This window comes from Oncorhynchus mykiss, chromosome 25, assembly GCF_013265735.2.
Source record: "Oncorhynchus mykiss isolate Arlee chromosome 25, USDA_OmykA_1.1, whole genome shotgun sequence".
Lineage (NCBI taxonomy): Eukaryota > Metazoa > Chordata > Actinopteri > Salmoniformes > Salmonidae > Oncorhynchus > Oncorhynchus mykiss.
This window is the reverse complement of record NC_048589.1, coordinates 3,842,599-3,864,981: the sequence shown is the minus strand read 5'-3', so window position 1 is coordinate 3,864,981 and position 22,383 is coordinate 3,842,599. Positions and strand designations below refer to the sequence as shown.

Genomic DNA, 22,383 nt, shown 5'->3' with positions numbered 1-22,383 from the left:
TCACGTTGTTAAGAGTCCATGTTATAGCAGAAATGGACTCAAGTGCACAAATGCCCGTTCATCCCGCCCTGAGTGAGCTGTTCATTCCACATATGGCGGTTATTTTCATCACAGTCTTCATCCATAACCGTCAGTTACACGGTTATGCGGTAATTGTGCCAGTGACATTCACCAGATGCACCTTTGGTTCAGTAAATGTTTTTCTCTAAACCCATTTCTAAATGTGAGAAATAATTAAAGACAATCCTTCCAGATTTTTTTGTTTGTTGTTTACAAATATAAAATGGAGTAGCCCAGAGGGGTATGTACTTACCTCTGTACACGTGATGGAGGGGCAAAGACACCATGTTTGGGAGGACAGCTGAAGTAGTTCACCCCGCCGACCGAGCCATCGTTCTTCCCGCTGGGCTTGTCCAGCTCGATCCCCAGCCAGAACCCTGAGGGACAGATGGATAGATAGAAAAAGAGGCAGACAGACAGTCAAAGTCAAACCATGATTAGAGCAGTTTCTCAAGGCCAGCTTCTCAAGGCCATCAAGCAGCTTCTCGAGGCCATCCATTTTATTATTTTGCTTGGCAAGTCAGTTAAGAACAAATTCTTATTTACAATGTCGGCCTACCGGGGAACAGTGGGTTAACTGCCTTGTTCAGGGGCTGAACAACAGATTTTTACCTTGTCAGCTCGGAGATTCGATCCAGCAACCTTTCGGTTACTGGCCCAACACTCTAACCACTAGGCTACTGCTGCCCCTTCAATATTTGCATTCAATACTTGATTGCAAATATCACAATGCAAGACAAGGGTAAGTGCATTCATGTAGAAGAAACTCTTGCACGCTGTGTCTACAATAACCAATGTAGTCACATTCTTAAACAACTGTCTTCTACAAGATTCAGCAGCTTGATGTATTCCAATGGATGACGTTAAGGACCAATGGAAATTTACTGGGGGGGGGGGGGGGGGGGGGGGGGGGGTTGGGGAGAGTAGCGCGTTTTTCCCTGGTTTACAATTGCTCTTGTAATCGTATCTTCCCTATAAACAATGGCTTAACTTACTTCTGATTTTACCCTAATAAAAAGTTTAGAAAAGTTTGGTATGGTGTGGCTATTATTAAACTTTAGCAGGCCTATGATATGAAGGCAGTTTGCCCCTGAGTACCAACTGACTCCGACAGCTGAACTTGAGCTACTGAGGAAGATGGTTTCCGGCCTACCAGAGTAACTACTACAATGCCTTATACAAATAATTCAGATTGAAAATGAACGAATGACCTTCCTTTGTACGTCTATATCTGTATTACAGACGCAGTAGCCATCGGTGTCGTAGCATGCCACCAGCATATCTCTATCCCTCTGGGGTTAGGCCTAAGCTTATCTTCTATTCATCTTCTATGAGAGAGTACCATTTAAAAGTTAGGACACACCTACCCATTCCAGGGCTTTCCTTTATTTTTTATGTTTTTTACATTGTAGAATAATAGCGAAGACATCAGAACTATGAAATAACAAATGGAATCATGAAGTGACCAAAAAAAAAAAAAAAAAATGTCATGCAAATCAAAATACACTACCGTTCAAAAGTTTGGGGTCACTTAGAAATGTCCTTGTTTTTGAAAGAAAAGCAAAAAATTATTCCATTAAAATAACATCAAATTGATCAGAAATACAGTGAAGACATTGTTAATGTTGTAAACGACTATTGTAGCTGGAAACAGATGATTTTTAATGGAATATCTACATAGGCGTACAGAGGCCCATTATCAGCAACACCACTTCTGTGTTCCAATGGAATGGTATGTTCGCTAATGCAAGTTTAGAATTTTAGAAGGCTAATTCATCATTAGAAAACTCTTTAGCAATTATGTTAGCACAGTTGAAAACTGTTGTTCTGATTAAAGAAGCAATAAAACTGTCCTTCTTTAGACTAGTTGAGTATCTGGCACATCAGCATTTGTGGGTTTGATTACAGGCTCAAAATAGCCAGAAACAAATAACTTTCTTCTGAAACTCTTCAGTCTATAATTCTTCTGAGAAATTAAGGCTATTCCATGTGAGAAATTGCAAAGAAAATCATTCCAGGTTAAGCTGTTTGAAATGCCAAGTGTGTGCAAAGCTGTCATCAAGGCAAAGGTCATCAAGGCAAAGGATGGCTAATTTAAAGAATGTAAAACGTTGTTTAACACGTTTTTGTTAACTACATGATTCCATATGTGTTATTTCATAGTTTATGTCTTCACTATTATTCTACAATGTAGAAAAACCCTTGAATGAGTAGGTGTGTGCAAACATTTGACTGCTACTGTTGACAGTTGTGTGCCTTTCCAAATCATGTCCAATAAATTGAATTTACCAGAGGTGGACTCCAATCAAGATGTAGAAACATATTAAGGATGCACCTGACCTCAATTTCAAGTCTCATAGCAAAGGGTCTGAATACTTATGTGAAAAATGTAATTTTTTAAATATAAATTTGCAAAAATGTTTTTGCTTCGTCATCATGGGGTATTGTGTATAGATTGATATGGACATTATTTTTTTCAAATCCATTTCAGAATAAGGCTGTAACCTAACAAAATGTTGAAAAAGTCAAGGGGTCTGAATACTTTGAATGCACAGTATATACAGTAGCAGTCAAAGGTTTGGACACACCTACTCATTCCAGGGTTTTCCCTTAGTTTTACAATTTTCTACATTGTATAATTAATAGAAGACTTCAAAACTATGAAAGAGTGGCAAAGAGGGACTTTGCAATTAATTGCAATTCATCTGATCACTCTTCATAACATTCTGGAGCATATGCAAATTACCATCATACAAACTGAGGCAGACTTTGTGAAAATTAATATTTGTGTCATTCTTAAAACTTTTAGCCACGACTGAATGTTGTGTAGTAAGATTTTATGTAACTCATCTTAATAACTTGGTGTATTTACCCCCCTTAATTTTGCCTACAGTTCTGACTTGATGGTGCACATGCAGCCTATAACCTGTTATAGAGAAATGTAATCATCGAATAATGCAAGAGCTTTCATTGTCTGCTTATATGGCCCCTTTATTTATCCTACGGTTCTGACTTGGTGTACAGGGAGAACACAGTAAGAACGGCCCATGACCTGAATTCTGTGCCTATAACATGTAGCTATATCGATTACTCGCGCATTAATATTTGTACATTATAATTGTTTTTGTACATTACAAAGTTTGTACATTCCAATTGTTATGTTGCTTATATAGGTCTTGCTCATTAGTACAGTATCTTATTAATCATTTTAGATAATGTTGGAATGATTTCATTGTTTTGCTTACTTTATATTTAGCTCATGTGCTTTTCTTCACGAGGAGGAGAAACTAAATAACGTTGTTGGGTCTTTAAACCATGTTTGCCAGTGACAGTCTCTTCTCAATCAAATAGTTTTCTCAACAACATCACTAATGCACTATCATGGTACAAACATAACAAGACAGTGGTGAAGAGGGCACAACAAAACCTTTTCCCCCTCAGGAGACCCCCTCAGGTCCCCAGATCCTCAAAAGGTTCTACAGCTGCACCAGAGAGCATCCTGACTGGTTGCATCACCGCCTGGTATGGCAACTGCTCGGCATCTGACCGTAAGGCGCTACAGAGGGTAGTGCGAATGGCCCAGTACATCACTGGGGCCAAGCTTCATGCCATTCAGAACCTATATAATAGCAGTGTCAGAGGAAAGCCCATAAAATTGTCAGAGACTCCAGTCACCCAAGTTACAGACTCTTTTCTCTGCCACCGCACGCAGTACCAGAGCGCCAAGTCTAGGACCAAAAGGCTCCTCAACAGCTTCTACCCCCAATACATAAGACTGCTAAACAATTCATAAAAATCGCTACCAGACAATTTACATTTCCCCCCCCCCCCCCCCCCCCCTTTTGTACACTGCTGCTACTCGCTGTTGGTTTGTTATCTATGCATAGTCACTTTTCCCCCACCTACATGTACAGATGACCTCAACTAGCCTGTACCCTGCACACTGACTCGGTACCGGTGCCTCCTGTATATAGCCTAGTTATTGTGTTACTTTTTGTTATTACATTTTATTTTAGTCCACTTGGTAAATATTTTCTTCTTGAACTGCACTGTTGGTTAAGGGCTTGTAAGTAAGCATTTCACGGTAAAGTATACACTTGTTGTATTCGGCGCATGTGACAGTTGGATTTTGATTTGACTTAATAGACCCATGTAATTCCAGTTGATATTGCAAGGATTGTTTTGTTTGAGCAATGTGCTGTCTGTGCGTCGGTATATTGCATAAAAAAGTGAATGCTCGTGATTGTATTTTCCTTTCTTTTAAGACCAAATAGGCATAATGAAATAATACAATGTTGTGCAGTGGATTTAATGGCAAAAAAATATTTGAAAAATATTGGTTGAGTTTGCCCCACCAAGATTAACATGTCAGAATTGCCATTGTTAACGACATTTGGAGATTGTCAAGCCAAGCCTTTGATACTGGGTAAGCCTACAAGGTAGGGAGGGATGTACAGTTGAGGTCGGAAGTTTACATACACCTTATCCAAAAACATGCAGTTTTTCACAATTCCTGACATTTAATCAGAGTAAATATTCCCAGTCTTAGGTCAGTTAAGATCACAACTTTATTTAAACAATTTGAAATGTCAGAATGATAGTAGAGATAATTATTTATTTCAGCTTTTGTTTCTTTCATCACATTCCCAGTGGGTCAGAAGTTTACATACACTCCATTAGTATTTGGTAGCATTGCCTTTAAATTGTTTTACTTGGGTCAAACATTTCGGGTAGCCTTCCACAAGCTTCCCACAATAAGTTGGGTGAAATTTGGCCCATTCCTCCTGACAGAGCTGGTGTAACTGAGTTAGGTTTCTAGGCCTCCTTGCTCGCACGTGCTTTTTCAGTTCTGCCCACAAATGTTCTATAGGATTGAGGTCAGGGCTTTGTGATGGCCACTCCAACTCCTTGACTTAGTTGTCCTTAAGCCTCTTTTCCACAACTTTGGAAGTATGGTTGGGGTCATTGTCCATTTGGAAGACCCATTTGCGACCAAGCTTTAACTTCCTGACTGATGTCTTGAGATGTTAATTTTCATGCCTCATGATGCCATCTGTTTTGTGAAGTGCACCAGTCCCTCCAGCAGCAAAGCACCCCCACAACATAATGCTGCCACCCCCGTGCTTCACGTTTGGGGTGGTGTTCTTTGGCTTGGAAGCCTCCCCTTTTTCCTCCACAACATAACGATGGCAATTATGGCCAAACCGTTCTATTTTTGTTTCATCAGACCAGAGAACATTTCTTCAAAAAGTACGATATTTGTCCCCATGTGCATTTATAAACCGTAGTCTGACAATTTTTTTGCCGGTTTTGGAGCAGTGGTTTCTTCCTTGCTGAGCGGCCTTTCAGGTTACGTAGATTTAGTACTAGTTTTACAGAGGATACAGATACATTTGTACCGGTTTCCTCCAGCATCTTCACAAGGTGTAACGAGGAGGACCAAAATGCAGCGTGATGATAATCCATATTTTAATGGGATACTTAAACAATGAACAAAACATTAAACCGACAAAATCAACAAAGACGAAACAGTCCCGTAAATGTGAACACTAACACATAGGAACACTGGTAACAGGAACAATCACCCACAAAATACCCAAAGAATATGGCTGCCTAAATATGGTTCCCAATCAGAGACAATGATAGACAACTGCCTCTAATTGAGAACCAATCTAGGCAACCATAGACTTACAAAAACACCTAGATAGGAAACACCCCCATAAACATACAAAACCCCTAGACAAAAACACATACATCACCCATGTCACACCCTGACCTAACCAAAATAACAAAGAAAACAAAGAATACTAAGGTCAGGGTGTGACAGTACCCCCCATTTAAAGGCCCGTCGTAGGAGGTTCCAGTCTGCGAACTATTGCCGGACGCTCTGGACTGGGTACTGTTGCCGAACGCTCTGGACTGGGCACTGTTGCTGGACGCTCTGGACTGGGTACTGTTGCCGGACGCTCTGGACTGGCGAGGCGCACTGTAGGCCTGGTGCCGGTACTGTGCCGAGGACACACACCTCAGGGCGAGTGCGGGGAGGAGGAACAGGGCATACTGGACTGCCGAGGCGCACTATAGGTCTGGTGCGTGGTGCCGGCACTGGTGGTACCGGGCGGGGGACACGCACTTCAGGGTGAGTGCGAGGAGCAGGAACAGGGAGTATTGGACCCTGGAGGTGCACTGGTGGCCTGATGCGTGGTGCCGGCACTGGTGATACCGGGCTGGAGACACGCACCTCAGGGCGAGTGGAGGAACAGGAGGTACTGGGCTGTGGAGGCGTACTGGAGGTCTGGTGCGTGTTGTTGGCACTGGTGGTACTGGATAGACCAGACCGTGAAGACGCACTGGAGGTCTTGAGCTAATGGCCTGCACAACCCGTTCTGGCTGGATGGTGACTCTAGCCCGGCATGTGCGGGGCGCAGGCACAGGACGCACTGGGCTGTGCAGACATACAGGAGACACAGTGCGCAACGCCAGCGCAGGATATCCTAGCCTGAGGAGACCCACTGGCTGTCTGGATAGCAGGGCTGGCACCATCTGCCCTTGCTGGATCCTCACCCTAGCCCGGCAGACGCGGGGAGCTGGGATGTAGAGCACCGGGCTAAGCACGCGTACTGGAGACACCGTGCGTTCTACCACATAACACGGTGCCTGACCAGTACGATGCCCTCTCTCTCCACAGTGAACACGGGGAGTTAGCGCAGGTCTCCTACCTGGCTTCCCCGTGTGCCCCCACCCAATACATTTTTGGGGCTGCCTCTCGGGCTTCCAGCCGTGCTGCCTCTTCATACCGAACACTGGTAACAGGAACAATCACCCACAATATACCCAAAGAATATGGCTGACTAAATATGGTTCGCAATCAGAGACAACGATAGACTGCTGCCTCTAATTGAGGACCAATCAAGGCAACCATAGACTTACAAAAACACCTAGATAGGAAACACCCCCATAAACATACAAAACCCCTAGACAAGCACAAACACATTCATCACCCATGTCACACCCTGACCTAACCAAAATAACAAAGAATACTAAGGTCAGGGTGTAACACAAGGTCCTTTGCTGTTGTTCTGGGAATTAATTGCACTTTTCGCAACAAAGTACGCTCATGTCTAGACGACAGAACGGGTCTGCTTCCTAAGCAGTATGACGGCTGCGTGGTCCCATGGTGTTTATACTTGAGTAATATTGTTTGTACAGATGAACGTGGTACCTTCAGGCATTTGGAAATTGCTCCTAAGGATGAACCAGACTTGTGGAGGTCTACAAATGTTTTTCCTGAAGTCTTGGCTGATTTCATTTGATTTTCCCATGATGTCAAGCAAAAAGGCACTGCGTTTGAAGGTAGGCCTTGAAATACATCCACAGGTACACCTCCAATGGACTGAAATGATGTCAATTAGCCTATCAGAAGCTTCTAAAGCCATGACATCATTTTCTGGGATTTTCCAAGCTGTTTAAAGGCACAGTTAACTAAGTGTATGTAAGCTTCTGACCCACTGGAATTGTGATACAGTGAATTATAAGTGAAATAATCTGTAAACAATTGTTGGAAAAATGACTTGTGTCATGCACAAAGTAGATGTCCTAACCAACTTGCCAAAACTATAGTTTGTTAACATGACATTTGTGGAGTGGTTGAAAAATGAGTTTTAATGACTCCAACCTAAGTGTATGTAAACTTCTGACTTCAACTGTATATCTCCCTCACTAACGTTAAGCATCAGCTGTGAGAGCAGCTTACCGATCGCTACAACTGTACACAGCCCATCTATAAATAGCCCATCCATCCAACCAACCACATACCTCATTCCATTATTTTTATTTTTTCTGCTCTTCTGCACACCAGTATTCTACTTGCACATCCTCATCTGCACATCTACCACTCAAGTTTTAATTGCTAAATTGTAATTACTTCGCCACTATGGCCTTACCTATTGCCTTACCTCCTTACTTCATTTGCACACACTGTCTACAGATTTTTATATTGTGTTATTGACTGTATGTTTGTTTATCACATGTGTAACTCTGTGTTGTTTTTGTCTCACTGCTTTGCTTTATCTTGACCAGGTCGCAGTTGTAAATGAAAACTTGTTCTCAACTGGCATACCTGGTTAAATAAAGGTGAAATATATATATTTTTTAATGAATGACCCTTTTACAGCACCTTGAAAATGGCTGAATGAAGCGAAAACAAAACTGTGTGGCACCAAAGTTGTTCCGAATGACAGACAGACCTGCCCAAAGCCGTCACTTGTCACTTAATAGTACCCAACTAGTTCTGGCTTTCGTGTATCTAAAGGATTGATCCTGCAGAGTAGTGTTCCAATAACGCTTCAAGTAAAGTGATACCAAACATTTTCTCCAGTGGAGAGTTTATAACACTAGTACAGAAAACACAATCATAGCTATATTTACGTATATGATATACAGTGGGGTCTGAAATTATAGACAACCGCAATAAAGATAAGCAATAATGACTGTATAAAATAAATACTTCAAATACTGAGCTACAGTGCATTTAGAAAGTATTCAGACCCCTTGACATTTTCAAAAGGTTGTCATGTTAAAGTCTTACTCTAAAATTTATTAAATTGTTTTTTTCCTCATCAATCTACACCATAATATCCCATAATGACATAGCAAAAACAATTTTTTCACATTTTGCAAATGTACATTAAAAAAAGTTACTGAAATATGACATTTACATAAGTATTCAGACCCTTTACTCAGTACTTTGTTGAAGCAACTTTGGCATAGATTACAGCCTTGAGTCTTTTGGGGTATGACGCTACAAGCTCTGCACACCTGTATTTGGTGAGTTTCTCCCAATAGCACAGCTATTTTCAGGTCTCTAAAAAAGAGATTTTCGATCACGTTCAAGTCTGAGCTCTGGCTGGGCCACTCAAGGACATTCAGAGACTTGTCCCGAAGCCACTCCTGTGTTGTTTTGGCTGTGTGCTTAGGGTCGTTGTCCTGTTGGAAGGTGAACCTTCGCCCCAGTCGGAGGTCCTGAGCGCTCTGGAACAGGTTTTCATCAAGGATCTCTCTGTACTTTCCTCCGTTCATCTTTCCCTCGATCCTGACTAGTCTCCCAGTCCCTGCCACTAAAAAACATCCCGCCAGCATGATGCTGGCACCACCATGCTTCACCATAGGGATGGTGCCAGGTTTCTTCTAGACATGAAACTGAGCATTCAGGCCAAAGAGTTCAATCTTGGTTTCATCAGACCAGAGAATCTTGTTCTTCATGGTCTGAGAGTCCTTTAGGTGTCTTTTGGCAAACTCCAAGCGGACTGTCATGCCCCTTTTACTGAGGAGTGGCTTCTGTCTGGCCACTCTACCATAAAGGCCTCATTTGTGGAGCTCTGCGGAGATGGTTGTCCTTCTGGAAGGTTCTCCTATCTCCACACAAGAACTGTATCAGTGACCATCGGGTTCTTGGTTACTTTCCTTGCCAAGGCCCTTCTCCCCCGATTGCTCAGTTTGGCTGGGGGGACAGCTCTAGGATGTCTTGGTGGTTCCAAACTTCTTCCATTTAAGAATGATTGAGGCCAGTGTGTTCTTGGGGACCTTCAATGCTGGACACATTTTTTGGTACCCTTTCCCAGATCTGTGCCTTGACGCAATCCTGTCTCGGAGCTCTACGGTTATTCCTTCAACCTCATGGCCTGGTTTTTGCTCTGACATGCACTGTCAACTGTGGGATTTATATAGACAGGTGTGTGGCTTTCCAAATCATGTACACTCAATTGAATTTACCACAGGTGTAGTCCAAGTTTAAGAAACATCTCAAGGATAATCAATTGAAACAGGATGCACCTGAGCTCAATTTCGAGTCTTAAAGCAAAGGGTCTGAAAACGTATGTAAACAAGGTATCTGTTTAATTAAAACTTATTTGGGACTGGGGGGCAGTATTGAGTAGCTTGGATAAAAAGGTGCCCAGAGAAAACTGCCTGCTACTCAGGCCTAAAAGCTAGAATGTGCAAATAATTAGTAGATTTGGAAAGAAAACACCCTGAAGTTTCTAAAACTGTTTGAATGATGTCTGAGTACAACAGAACTCATATGGCAGGCAAAAACCTGAGAAAAAATCCAACCAGGAAGTGGGAAATCTGAGGTTTGTAGTTTTTCATTGCCTATCGAATATACAGTGTCTACGGGGTCATATTGCACTGCCCAAGGCTTCCACTAGATGGCAACAGTCTTTAGAACCTTGTTTGAGGCTTCTACTATGAAGGGGGCGAGAAAGAGAGCCCTTTCAATCAGGTGTTTGCCATGAGCTGATCACGCGCGCTCCCCTGAGAGCGAGCTGCGTTCCATTGCATTTCTAAAGACAAAGGAATTCTCCGGTTGGAATATTATTGAAGATTTATGTTTAAAACATCCTAAAGATTGATTACATCATTTGACATGTTTCCACGAACTGTAACGGGACTTTTTGACTTGTCGCCTGGACCTAGTGCTCGTGCCGCATGAATTTGGATTACTGGACTAAACACGCAAACAAAGAGGAGGTATTTGGACATAAATTGACTTTTTTGAACAAAACAAACATTTATTGTGGAATTGGGATTCCTGGGAGTGCATTCTGATGAATATCATCAAAGTTAAGCGAATATTTACTATGCTATTTCTGACTTCTGTTGACTCCACAACATGGCGGGTATCTGTATGGCCTATTTTTGTGTCTGAGCGCCGATTATTGTATGGTGTGCTTTTTCCATAAAGTTATTTTAATCTGACACAGCGGTTGCATTAACGTCTCTGGGATATGTGGGACGGTAGCGTCCCACCTCGCCTACAGCCAGTGAAATTGCAGGGCGCCATATTCAAAACAACAGAAATCCCATAATTAAAAATCCTCAAACATACAAGTATTTTACACCATTTTAAAGATGAACTTGTTGTACATACAGCCACATTGTCCGATTTCAGAAAGGCTTTACGACGAAAGCACACCAAACGATTATGTTTGGTCAGCACGTAGTCACAGAAAAACACAGCCATTTTTCCAGCCAAAGAGAGGAGTCACAAAAAGCAGAAATAGAGATAAAATTCATCACTAACCTTTGATGATCTTCATCAGATGACACTATAGGACTTTATGTTACACAATACATGTATGTTTTGTTCGATAAAATCAATATTGATATCCAAAAATCTGAGTTTACATTTGCGCTCAGTAGTTCCAAAACATCCAGTGATTTTGCTGAGAGCCACATCAATTTACAGAAATACTCATAATAAACATTGCCAAAAGATACAAGTGTTATGCATGGAATTTTAGATCCACTTCTCCTTAAAAAATGTTATACATTTGCTAACATTTCTAAAAAACGGTTTTCACTTTGTCATTATGGGGTGTTGCGTTTAGATTGATGAGGAAAAATAATAAGGCTGAATAATATTTTAGATTAAGGCTGTAACATAGAAAGTCAAGGGGCCTGACTACTTTCCGAATGCACATTGTAGGGTCAAAAAAAGTCTGAAATTATATTTTATACTAATACAATTGCTCAGCGATATAGATTTTTTTAAAACAAGTAATATGTATTATCCTCAAAAAGGTAGGAGTCAAAATTGTTGACACCCCTAACGACTCTTATAAAATAAAGTAGTCACAAGTTTAGTACTTGGTCCCATATTCCTAGCACGGATTGACTACATCAAGCTTGAGACTACTTTGTTGGATTCATTTGCGGTTCGTTTTGGTTGTGTTTCAGATTATCTTGTGCCCAATAGAAATGTATGGTAAATAAGGTACTGTTATTTTGGGGTCACTTTTATTATAAATAAGAATATGTTTCTAAACACCCTTACATTAATGTGGATTTTACCATGACTACAGATGATCCTGAGTGAAACTTAAATAATGAGTGAGAAAGTTATAGGGTCAAAGATCATATGCCCAAGACATACTAACCTCTATTCATTAACAATAACAGGAAGTTTGCATAAAGTTTGTTAGAATCTTATTCAAAATTATTCACAGCTGTAATGGATCCAAAGTTGCTTCCACCAAGTATTAACTCTAAGACATCAAGAAGAAAAAAAAGTATTTAAAGTATTTATTAGGAAAATGTTCTAGAATTATCTTTGACTTTTAAAATTTAGAAGGTTTGGTAGATCTGTAGGATTTTTTTTTTTTTATGTAATCCTTTTTAGATTTAATTATAAAGCAGCAAAATGTGAAGACTACAAGGGGTGTGTAGACGTTCAGTAGGCACTGCATATTACGTATCATGTATACATTGCATAATCCATATTGCTAATGGGGAGGTCAAGTGATGCTGCTGCCACTATTACTCAATGCTAATGGAAATGTTCAATGCAACCGCAATCGCTATGTAAAGAACATGTGTTAAGAGCATGATATACTTCAATATACTATCAACAACTTGCCATAAACTTGCAAACATGAAAATCCCTTGAAAACCAGCTTTGTTTGTTTCTGACTTGGTGAACATGTTTAAATAACAAATTGTTAACCCTGATTAAGGCAGCTTGTAGGAAATGCCTTGGCATGGCAACATAAGTACAAACAAGTGAGAAAACAAATATACAGCACTATGATGCTTAATATTATGTATGACGATACTCCATACAGTAGAGAATTTTACCCTGGTGATTGCTCATGGGTGTAATCCCAAAATAGTCCCAAAAACCAGACCGTAGGCATTAGTGTCAAGGGTCTGATTTCAATTACATTATTTTGGCAACGACGACAAAATCAACAAAAAAATGTCTAAGATCGGTCTTCTTCAGACAGCCAACTCTCCCAACAAATCATGGATGTGGGAAGGCGGGCCTTAAAATGCGAGCGGGCGTTGTGGTCATGAAAATCATCACTGCGGAAACATCTATTTTGTGTCCTTTTCTGTTGTTTTATCTCGAGCTCCATACCCACTGCCCAACCATCCATCAGTTGTTTTACCTCAAGTTCCATATCCACTTCCATCTTCTCACTCGTTCTTCAACGTCCTCCTCCTCAACCCCTGCACTATCGCCCTCGTTTGTCTCCACCATGAAACATTTTAGAACGCCATTTACCCATTGTGTTTCTGGAGTGATATTTGGCTGTGTACAAGCTAGCAAGCGTGAAATATAGTAGCTAGCCAGAATGATGTTTGTTTTGAGAAAAGTCAGCTAACCTAGCTACTATCTAGTTCAATTTCTCTCAGGATTATGAAGGCAGCAAATTGTTTACAAAATTAGCATATTATTGACCTAAAAGGTTAGCTGTGTTAGCCCAGTCTTTAGCTTATCCAGGGTCAATGATACATAGAGCAACCATGTACTGTCTATCTATGGGAACAGCAGCAACCTTTTTGAAAGCAACATTGCTAAAAATGAATTAAGTAAATTATAATGAACATCATACTAAAGCCTAATAGTCATCTCCTTATTTTCATTTTGTACCTAAATTACAATGGTTGGATATGCTGTGAGAATTTTTTCTCCCAGTGCTGCTGACAACTATTTTGGTCTGCTCATACAGGAGTAATAAAGGCACAGTGCACTACTTTTGTGAACATTTGTTATACTTACACATTTTTTTATGATATTTTTTACAATTCTGATTTATCAGGGGGTGCTGTAGCACCCTCAGCACTCCTACTTCCACATGACTCTCGCATAGAACACAGAACAAGCCGACTAGGTAAATAGGTAAACTATTGTACTATGGGGATGTCTGATTTAGTTTTAATAACAACATTACATGGCAAGAATAGTAGCACTGGAAAGTTATATCCTGAGTGAAAAAGTAGAGGCATTGAATTATTTTGCCAGCAGCTAGAGTAGGCTACACACCGCTGTTTGAGTTGAGCATCGCGATGGAGCGGATTACAGACTATTTCATTCCCTTCATCTGAACATCAGAGTGTCAGCAATAATCATGCATGTCAGTTCAGTGCACACTGCGTAACCAAGAAAATAAAGTATTTGAGAATACATTTATTTGGAAATATATTTCGTTGAACCCCTATCCACCAGGAGATTTTTATTGTGGATCTAAATCCATATAGCTGAAATTAAAAATCGCAGTGACGGAGAACATTAACCCGTTTTCTGAATAGCCTTGTAAAAGCCTAACACTAAGATCGTATTTTATAATTAAGCTAGTCATGTTGGCAACATAAAAAGCTTTGAAATGATGCCCACCTGACCCAGATTGCGATTTATAATGGAAAAATGTTGGATTGCGTAAACAACAACAATAATTGTATGATGGTGGGGATGCAGGGCTTTGTTCCAAACAAAACAAGTCTGCTTGCTGTAGTTCCTCAGCAGCAGAGCTAAAAAAATTTTTTTTTAAAAGCACCTTATAGTTGAAGACTCTTCTTTGAGTCATAAAATTGCATTGAAATTACTAGGAACTGTGTAATGCTACGAATTATTTTTTCTTATTTTGCACCTACCCCAAATGTTGAAAGAATATTCTTATCATGTTACTGAATGTATCCAGAGTATTTTTTTTAGATTAGTTATCAACAAATGCAGTTAAAAGTTAAGTAAATGTGAAATGCAGCGTCCTCACCTTTAGTATAATAAATACACACAAATATCATACCCCAAGAGGTAAGCATTTTTTTTTTTTGGGTGGGGGGGGGGGGGTAATATTTGTGCATCTAACCTTTTTACTCATCATTATTTACAAATTATTCAGGATTATCTGTAATCATGGTCGTATTAACATGTATGTAGAAGTGTTTATAAACAAATTATATTCTTATTTACAATAAAAGTGACTCCAATGACAAAATTCATTATTGACCATAAATTTCTATTCGGCACAAAATAATCTAAAACAACCAAAGCAAACAGCAAATGCATCCAACAAGTTTGTAGAGTCACAAGCTTGATGTTAACAGTGCTAGGAATATGGGACCAAAACTAAACGTTTAACTACTTTAATACACAGCAGTGAATTTGTCACAATACTTGTGGTCCAATAAAATGGAGGGACTATGTATAACAAGTGCTTTGGTTTCTAAACAGTTCACCCAATATGGATGAAAATACCTTCAAATTATATCTGTCAGTCTGCACTATAACGTCATAGTCATTGTATCAATTCAAATCCAAAGTGTGGGGGTACAGAGCTAAAACCCAAAATGTGTAACTGTCCCAATACTATTAGAGCTCACTGTATTGTAATTATGCGGTAACCACACCCATGCCCAATGTCTTTCCTTTAGGTGGCAGTTTGCACAAAATAAAAATGACTTAAAGGATTTTACCTTTGGCCCCATAGATTTGTGTATGTAGGTAAGCCAGTAGAATTTCAGAACACTTTTTAGATTGCAGATAGATTGTAGCTTCCATCAATATAATGGTCTGCATCATTTCCAATCCCCCACATATTTCTTTGTAAATACATACTACCGGTGAAAAGTTTTAGAACACCTACTCATTCAAATGTTTTTCTCTATTTTTACTATTGTCTACATAGTAGTAGAATAATAGTGAAGACATCAAAACTATGAAATCATGTACTAACAAAAAAAGTGTTATACAAATCAAAATACATTTTATATTTGAGATTCTTCAAAGTAGCCACCCTTTGCCTGGATGACAGCTTTGCACACTCTCGGCATTGTTCAAGTGCTTGTTCAATGAACCATAAACAATTAATGAATATGCACCTGTGGAACGGTCATTAAGACACTAACAGCTTACAGACAGAAGGCAATTAAGGTCACAGTTATGAAAACTTAGGACACCAAAAGAGGCCTTTCTACTGACTCTGAAAAACACCAAAAGAAAGATGCCCAGGGTCCCTGCTCATCTGCGTGAACGTGCCTTAGGCATGCTGCAAGGAGGCATGAGGACTGCAGATGTAGCCAGGGCAATAAATTGCAATGTCCGTACTGTGAGACGCCTAAGACAGCGAGGACAGCTAATCATCCTCGCAGTGGCAGACCACGTGTAACAACATCTGCACGGGATCGGTACATCCGAATATCACACCTGCGGGACAGGTACAGGATGGCAACAACAACTGCCCGAGTTACACCAGGAATGCACAATCCCTCCATCAGTGCTCAGACTGTCCACAATAGGCTGAGAGAGACTGGACTGAGGGATGGTAGGCCTGTTTTAAGGCAGGTCCTCACCAGACATCACCGGCAACAATGTCGCCTATGGGCACAAACCCACCGTCGCTGGACCAGACAGGACTGGCAAAAAAGTGCTCTTCACTGACAAGTAGCGGTTTTGTCTCACCAGGGGTGATGGTTGGATTTGGGTTTATTGTTGAAGGAATGAGCGTTTCACCGAGGTCTGTACTCTGGAGCAGGATCGATTTGGAAGTGGAGGTTTTGTCATGGTCTGGGGCGGTATGTCACAGCATCATCGGACTGAGCTTGTTGTCATTGCAGGCAATCTCAACGCTGTGCGTTACAGGGAAGACATCCTCCTCCCTCATGTGGTACCCTTCCTTCCATGTGGTACCCTTCCCATCCTGACATGACCCTCCAGCCTGACAATGCCACCAGCCATACTGCTCGTTCTGTGCGTGATTTCTTGCAAGACAGAATGTCAGTGGTCTTCCATGGCCAGCAAAGAGCCCAGATCTCAATCCCATTGAGGACGTTTGGGACCTGTTGGATCGGAAGGTGAAGGCTAGGGCCATTCTCCCCAGAAATGTCCAAGAAATTGCAGGTGCCTTGTTGGAAGGGTGGGGTAACATCTCACAGCAAGAACTGGCAAATATGGTGCAGTCCATGATGAGGAGATGGATGCACTGCAGTACTTAATGCAGCTGGTGGCCACACCAGATACTGACTTACTTTTGATTTTGACCACCCCTTTGTTCAGGGACACGTTATTACATTTCTGTTAGTTAAGTTTCTGTGGAACTTGTTCAGTTTGTCTCAGTTGTTGAATCTTGTCATGTTCATACAAATATTTACACGTTAAATTTGCTGAAAATAAACTCAGTTGACTGTGAGAGGACGTTTGTTTTTTTGGTCCTTAAATTAAACTGGTATACTTTTTTCATTCATGACTATTTTATTTAACCAATTTTGGTCTTTAATGCAGGGCCGGCAGAGAAGTTCCTTACTTTTCCCTCTTCCACTTGCCTCTTCCATATTTGCAGTAATGCTGCAATTAGTTGGTTGTAATTTTGGGTAGAGCAGACATTTCCATATATTTTAGTTAGCTGTATGTGTGCCATAACTTGACAAGTCCTATTTATGATATCCTTTACAAAGATTATACCTTTTTTTGAGTTTAAGCACAATATTTGTTGCATTATTTGTTCTGTGTTTTCTGGTGGATTAAACTGAAATTTCAACCAACTTTCTATGGCTTGTTTTTAAAATAGCAATATTTTGGAGATTATTTCATTTTCAAATAACCGAAAGTAAGAGGTTATAAAAAAGGCCTTTCTTGAACATGGGGTGAGACATTCTTAATAATTTGCTAGAGAACCAGTTCGGATTTAAGTATAACTTTTGTATGACTGACGTCTTCAGTGAGAAGTCCACCGCTTTAATACTTAAGAATTTCAGCTCTCCAAATTCATATTCTAAAAACGAAAAACTTTAAATTGTGTCTGCCTTGCCATTCCAAATAAAATTTAATATTTTTAGCTCATATAATTAATAAAACTGGTATAAGCAAGACCATACGCAAACAGGTAAACTGGGACATGACTAAAGAGTTAAACGGGGTGATTTTTCCATAGGCAGACAGGTTTTTCCTTTCCAAGGAGGCAAGATCTTATCTATCTTTGCTACCTTTCTATTAAGATAATTTCTCTCTTTCGGGATATGTATACCGAGTATGTCCACATCACCATAAGAACATTTTATTGGTAAACTACACGATAATGTAAAAGTTTTTAAAAAAATTGTGATCCAATACATAATATAGTACACTTTATTATAATTTGGTTGTAATCCAGAGAGGTTAGAACAACTAGATAATCTATGAAGGATCCAAAATATGGATTTAAAAGACAACATCAGCCTACAATTACATTTATTTTAATGCCCTGGATATCTAACCCTTTGATATTATTGTTGGATAGGTTGGATTTAAACAACTAACATTTCGATGGAAATAATAAATAGATATGCCGATAGTGGACAACCTTGTTTTACTCTGACACTTTGAGAAGTAGCCATTATTTACTATACATAACTTCAGCCCATTTTATAAGCGATTCTCAAAAATGTAAATATTCCACGCATTTATATATAAACTCCAGTAGAACTTTATCAAAAGCCTTTTCAAAGTGAGCTATGAATACCAGGCCTGGTTTTCCATGTTTTTCATTAGTGTTCTATTGTTTCCAGTACTTACATTATCAAAATATCGTCCATGTAAAAAACATGTCTGATTAGGATGAATAATATCCGACACCTTTTTAATTCTATGTAAATCATTTTGCATCACAACACAGAAGTGTAAGAGGTCTCAATTTTTTTTAATGGACTAGATCTTTATATTTACCACTTGGACCCTGTTTCAGTAAAAACGAGTGGTTAAAACATGCTAATAACAGTCCTCTGAGTTATTCTAAAAAAAGATTGGTACAGTTCCTTGCAAAACTATTCACCCCCATGGCGGTTTTCCTATTTTGTTGCATTACAACCTGTAATTTAAATAGATTTTTATTTGGATTTCATGTAATGGACATACACAAAATAGTCCAAATTTGTGAAGTAAAAAAAAAAAAAAAAAAAAAAAAAACTTGTTTGAAAAAATTTTTAGAAAAAAAAATTTGAAAAGTGTTGCGTGCATATGTATTCACCCACTTTGCTATGAAGCCCCTGAATAAGATCTGGTGCAACCAATTACCTTCAGAAGACACATAATTAGTTAAATAAAGTCCACCTGTGTGCAATCTAAGTGTCACATGATCTGTCATATGATCCGAGTATATATACACGCCTGTTCTGAAGGGCCCCAGAGTCGGCAACACCACTAAGCAAGGGGCACCACCAAGCAAGCGGCACGATGAAGACCAAGGACCTCTCCAAACAGGTCAGGGACAAAGTTGTGGAGAAGTACAGATCAGGGTTGGGTTATAAAACAATAAAAGAAACTCTAAACATCCCCCGGAGCACCATTATATCCATTATTAAAAAATGGAAAGGATATGGCACACCAACAAACCTGCCAAGATAGGGCCGCCCACCAAAAATTATAGAACAGGCAAGGCAAGGAGGGCATTAATCCGAGGCAACAAAGAGACCAAAGATAACTCTGAAGGAGCTGCAAAGATCCACAGCTGAGATTGGAGTATCTGTCCATAGGAACACTTTAAGCCATACACTCCACAGAGCAGGGCTTTACAGAAGAGTGTCCAGACAATAATAAGCAAACATGTTTGATGTTCGCCAAAAGGCATGTGGGAGACTCCCCAAAAATATGGAAGAAGGTACTCTGGTCAGATGAGACTAAAACTGAGCTTTTTGGCAAACCCAGCATCATGCTGTGGGGATGTTTTTCATTGGCAAGGACTGGGAAACTGGTCAGAATTGAAGGAATGATGGAAGGAGCTAAATACAGGGAAATTATTGAGGGAAACCTGTTTCAGTCTTCCAGAGATTTGAGACTGGGGCGGAGGTTCACCTTACAGCAGGACAATGATCCTAAGCATACTGCTAAAGCAACACTCGACTGGTTTAAGGGAAAACATTTAAATGCCTTCGAATGGCCTAGTCAAAGCTCAGACCTCAATCCAATTGAGAATCAGTGATATGACTTAAAGATTGCTGTACACCAGCAGAACCCATCCAACTTGAAGGAGCTGGAGTAGTTTTGCCTTGAAGAATGGGCAAAAATGCCAGTGGCTAGATGTGCCAAGCTTATATAGACATACCCCAAGAGACTTGCAGCTGTAATTGCTACAAAAGGTGTCTCTACAAAGTATTTACTTCGGGGGGGGTGAATAGCTATGCACGCTCAAGTTTTCAGTTTTTTTGTATTTTTTCTTGTTAATTTCACAATAAAAAAATATTTCGATCTTCAAGTGCTAGAAATGTTGTATAAATCAAATTATACAACCCCCCCCCCCCCTCCCCCCCCCCGCCCCACAAAATCTATTTTAACCTGTTAGAGCTCTAGGGGCGCTATTTCATTTTTGGATAAAAAACGTTCCCGTTTTAAGCGCGATATTTTGTCACGAAAAGATGCTCGACTATGCATATTCTTGACAGTTTTGGAAAGAAAACACTCTGAAGTTTCAGAATCTGCAAAGATTTTGTCTGTAAGTGCCCCAGAACTCATTCTACAGGCGAAACCAAGATGATGCATCACCCAGGAATTAGCAGAATTTCTGAAGCTCTGTTTTCCATTCTCTCCTTATATGGCTGTGATTGCGCAACGAATGAGCCTACACTTTCTGTCGTTCGCCCAAGGTCTTAGCAGCATTGTGACGTATTTGTAGGCATATCATTGGAAGATTGACCATAAGAGACTACATTTTCCAAGTGTCCGCCTGGTGTCCTGCGTCGAATTCGGTGCGCAATTGCCAGCTGCTTCTACTTTACCATTTGATTCAGGGGAGAAAGCATGTGTCCAAGAACGATGTATCAATGAAGAGATATGTGAAAAACACCTTGATGATTGATTCTAAACAACGTTTGCCATGTTTTCAGTCGATATTATGGAGTTAATTTGGAAAAAAGTTTGCGTTTTGAGGACTGAATTTATGGATTTTTTTTGGTAGCCAAATGTGATGTATAAAACGGAGCTATTTCTAATACACAAGGAATCTTTTTGGAAAAACTGAGCATCTGCTATCTAACTGAGAGTATCCTCATTGAAAACATCAGAAGTTCTTCAAAGGTAAATGATTTTATTTGAAGGCTTTTATGTTTTTGTTAATGTTGCGTGCTGGATGCTAACGCTAATGCTAACGCTAAATGCTAACGCGAAATGCTAACTCTAGCTAGCTACTTTTACACAAATGATTGTTTTCCTATGGTTGAGAAGCATATTTTGAAAATCTGAGATGACAGTGTTGTTTACAAAAGGCTAAGCTTGAGAGATGGCATATTTATTTCATTTCATTTGCGATTTTCATAAATAGTTAACGTTGTGTTATGCTAATGAGCTTGCTGATAGATTTACACAATCCTGGATACAGGGGTTTTTTCATAGCTAAACGTGACGCAGAAAACGGAGCGATTTGTCCTAAACAAATAATCTTTCAGGAAAAACTGAACATTTGCTATCTGAGAGTCTCCTCATTGAAAACATCTGAAGTTCTTCAAAGGTAAATGATTTTTTTGAATGCTTTTCTGTTTTTTTGTGTAAATGTTGCCAGCTGAATGCTAATGCTAAATGCTACGTTAGCCATCAATACTGTTACACAAATGCTTGTTTTGCAATGGTTGAGAAGCATATTTTGAAAATCTGAGATGACAGTGTTGTTAACAAAAGGCTAAGCTTGAGAGCTAGCATATTTATTTCATTTCATTTGCGATTTTCATGAATAGTTAACGTTGCGTTATGGTAATGAGCTTGAGTCTGTATTCACGATCCCGGATCCGGGATGGGGAGATCAGAAAGGTTAATTCCAGGTTGTAAGGCAACAAAATAGGAAAGATGTCAAGGGGGTGAATACCTTTGCAAGCCACTGTATACCTCCACGGGTATGCCATCCAGCCCTGGAGTTACCAGACTTAAAGGCTTTAATTGCATCAAGAAGTTCCTCCTCTGAAATTTGACCTTCACATGAGTCATAGTGGATATGGAGGAGACTGAAATGAAAACATGCTTAAAATACTTAACTTCCTCTTTCAAAATATTGTTTGGTGAATCATGGGTGACTCCGTCATTTCATAACACTTTCCGTATTGACTGAATTGAAACATAATTGACCGCAACCCTGTTAGTATGGTAGTTATTATGCCAGTTCTCATGGTTACCAGTGGATGTAGCATGATGTGTGTAGTGGGTTTGGGGAATAGACAGTGATCTGACCTGGGGCAAAGTTGGTCTTGCCGTAGAAGCGGACCACCCCTGTTCTCTGGCCCACCACCAACACCCTCTCCCCTAGGCGCACCTCGGGCCCGTCACACACGGAGCTACTGGCCGAGGGAGTCCGGCTCCGGGGTACTGGAACATGGGAGGGGGAGAGAGAATATTAATGCTTTTACCAACACCGTAAGCAGCTGTAACATCAGGGAAGCCATTAAAATAATCACCATCATGTTCACTAATAACACCATCATAATTATGACTTATTATTCAAGCACCTTCCTGGACATAATAATAATAGTAATTTCAGCTCTCAACATAACCATGGCCGCAAGGTCAATACTAAAGTAATTATCGGCTATACT

The 22,383-nt window shown here is 40.0% G+C and overlaps 1 protein-coding gene across 2 annotated transcripts in view; it reads right to left on the bottom strand.

Moving 5' to 3' along the window:
- Positions 1-22,383, bottom strand: part of LOC110505243 (CAP-Gly domain-containing linker protein 4) — a 95,275-nt gene that overhangs the window by 28,108 nt on the left and 44,784 nt on the right. For both annotated transcript variants that reach the window (XM_021584347.2, XM_036962353.1), the window contains 2 exons: positions 22,022-22,156; positions 314-437 (listed from right to left, as the gene is read on the bottom strand). In XM_021584347.2, coding sequence (XP_021440022.2) covers positions 314-437; positions 22,022-22,156 — 259 coding nt within the window. The remainder of the gene's footprint in view (positions 1-313; positions 438-22,021; positions 22,157-22,383) is intronic.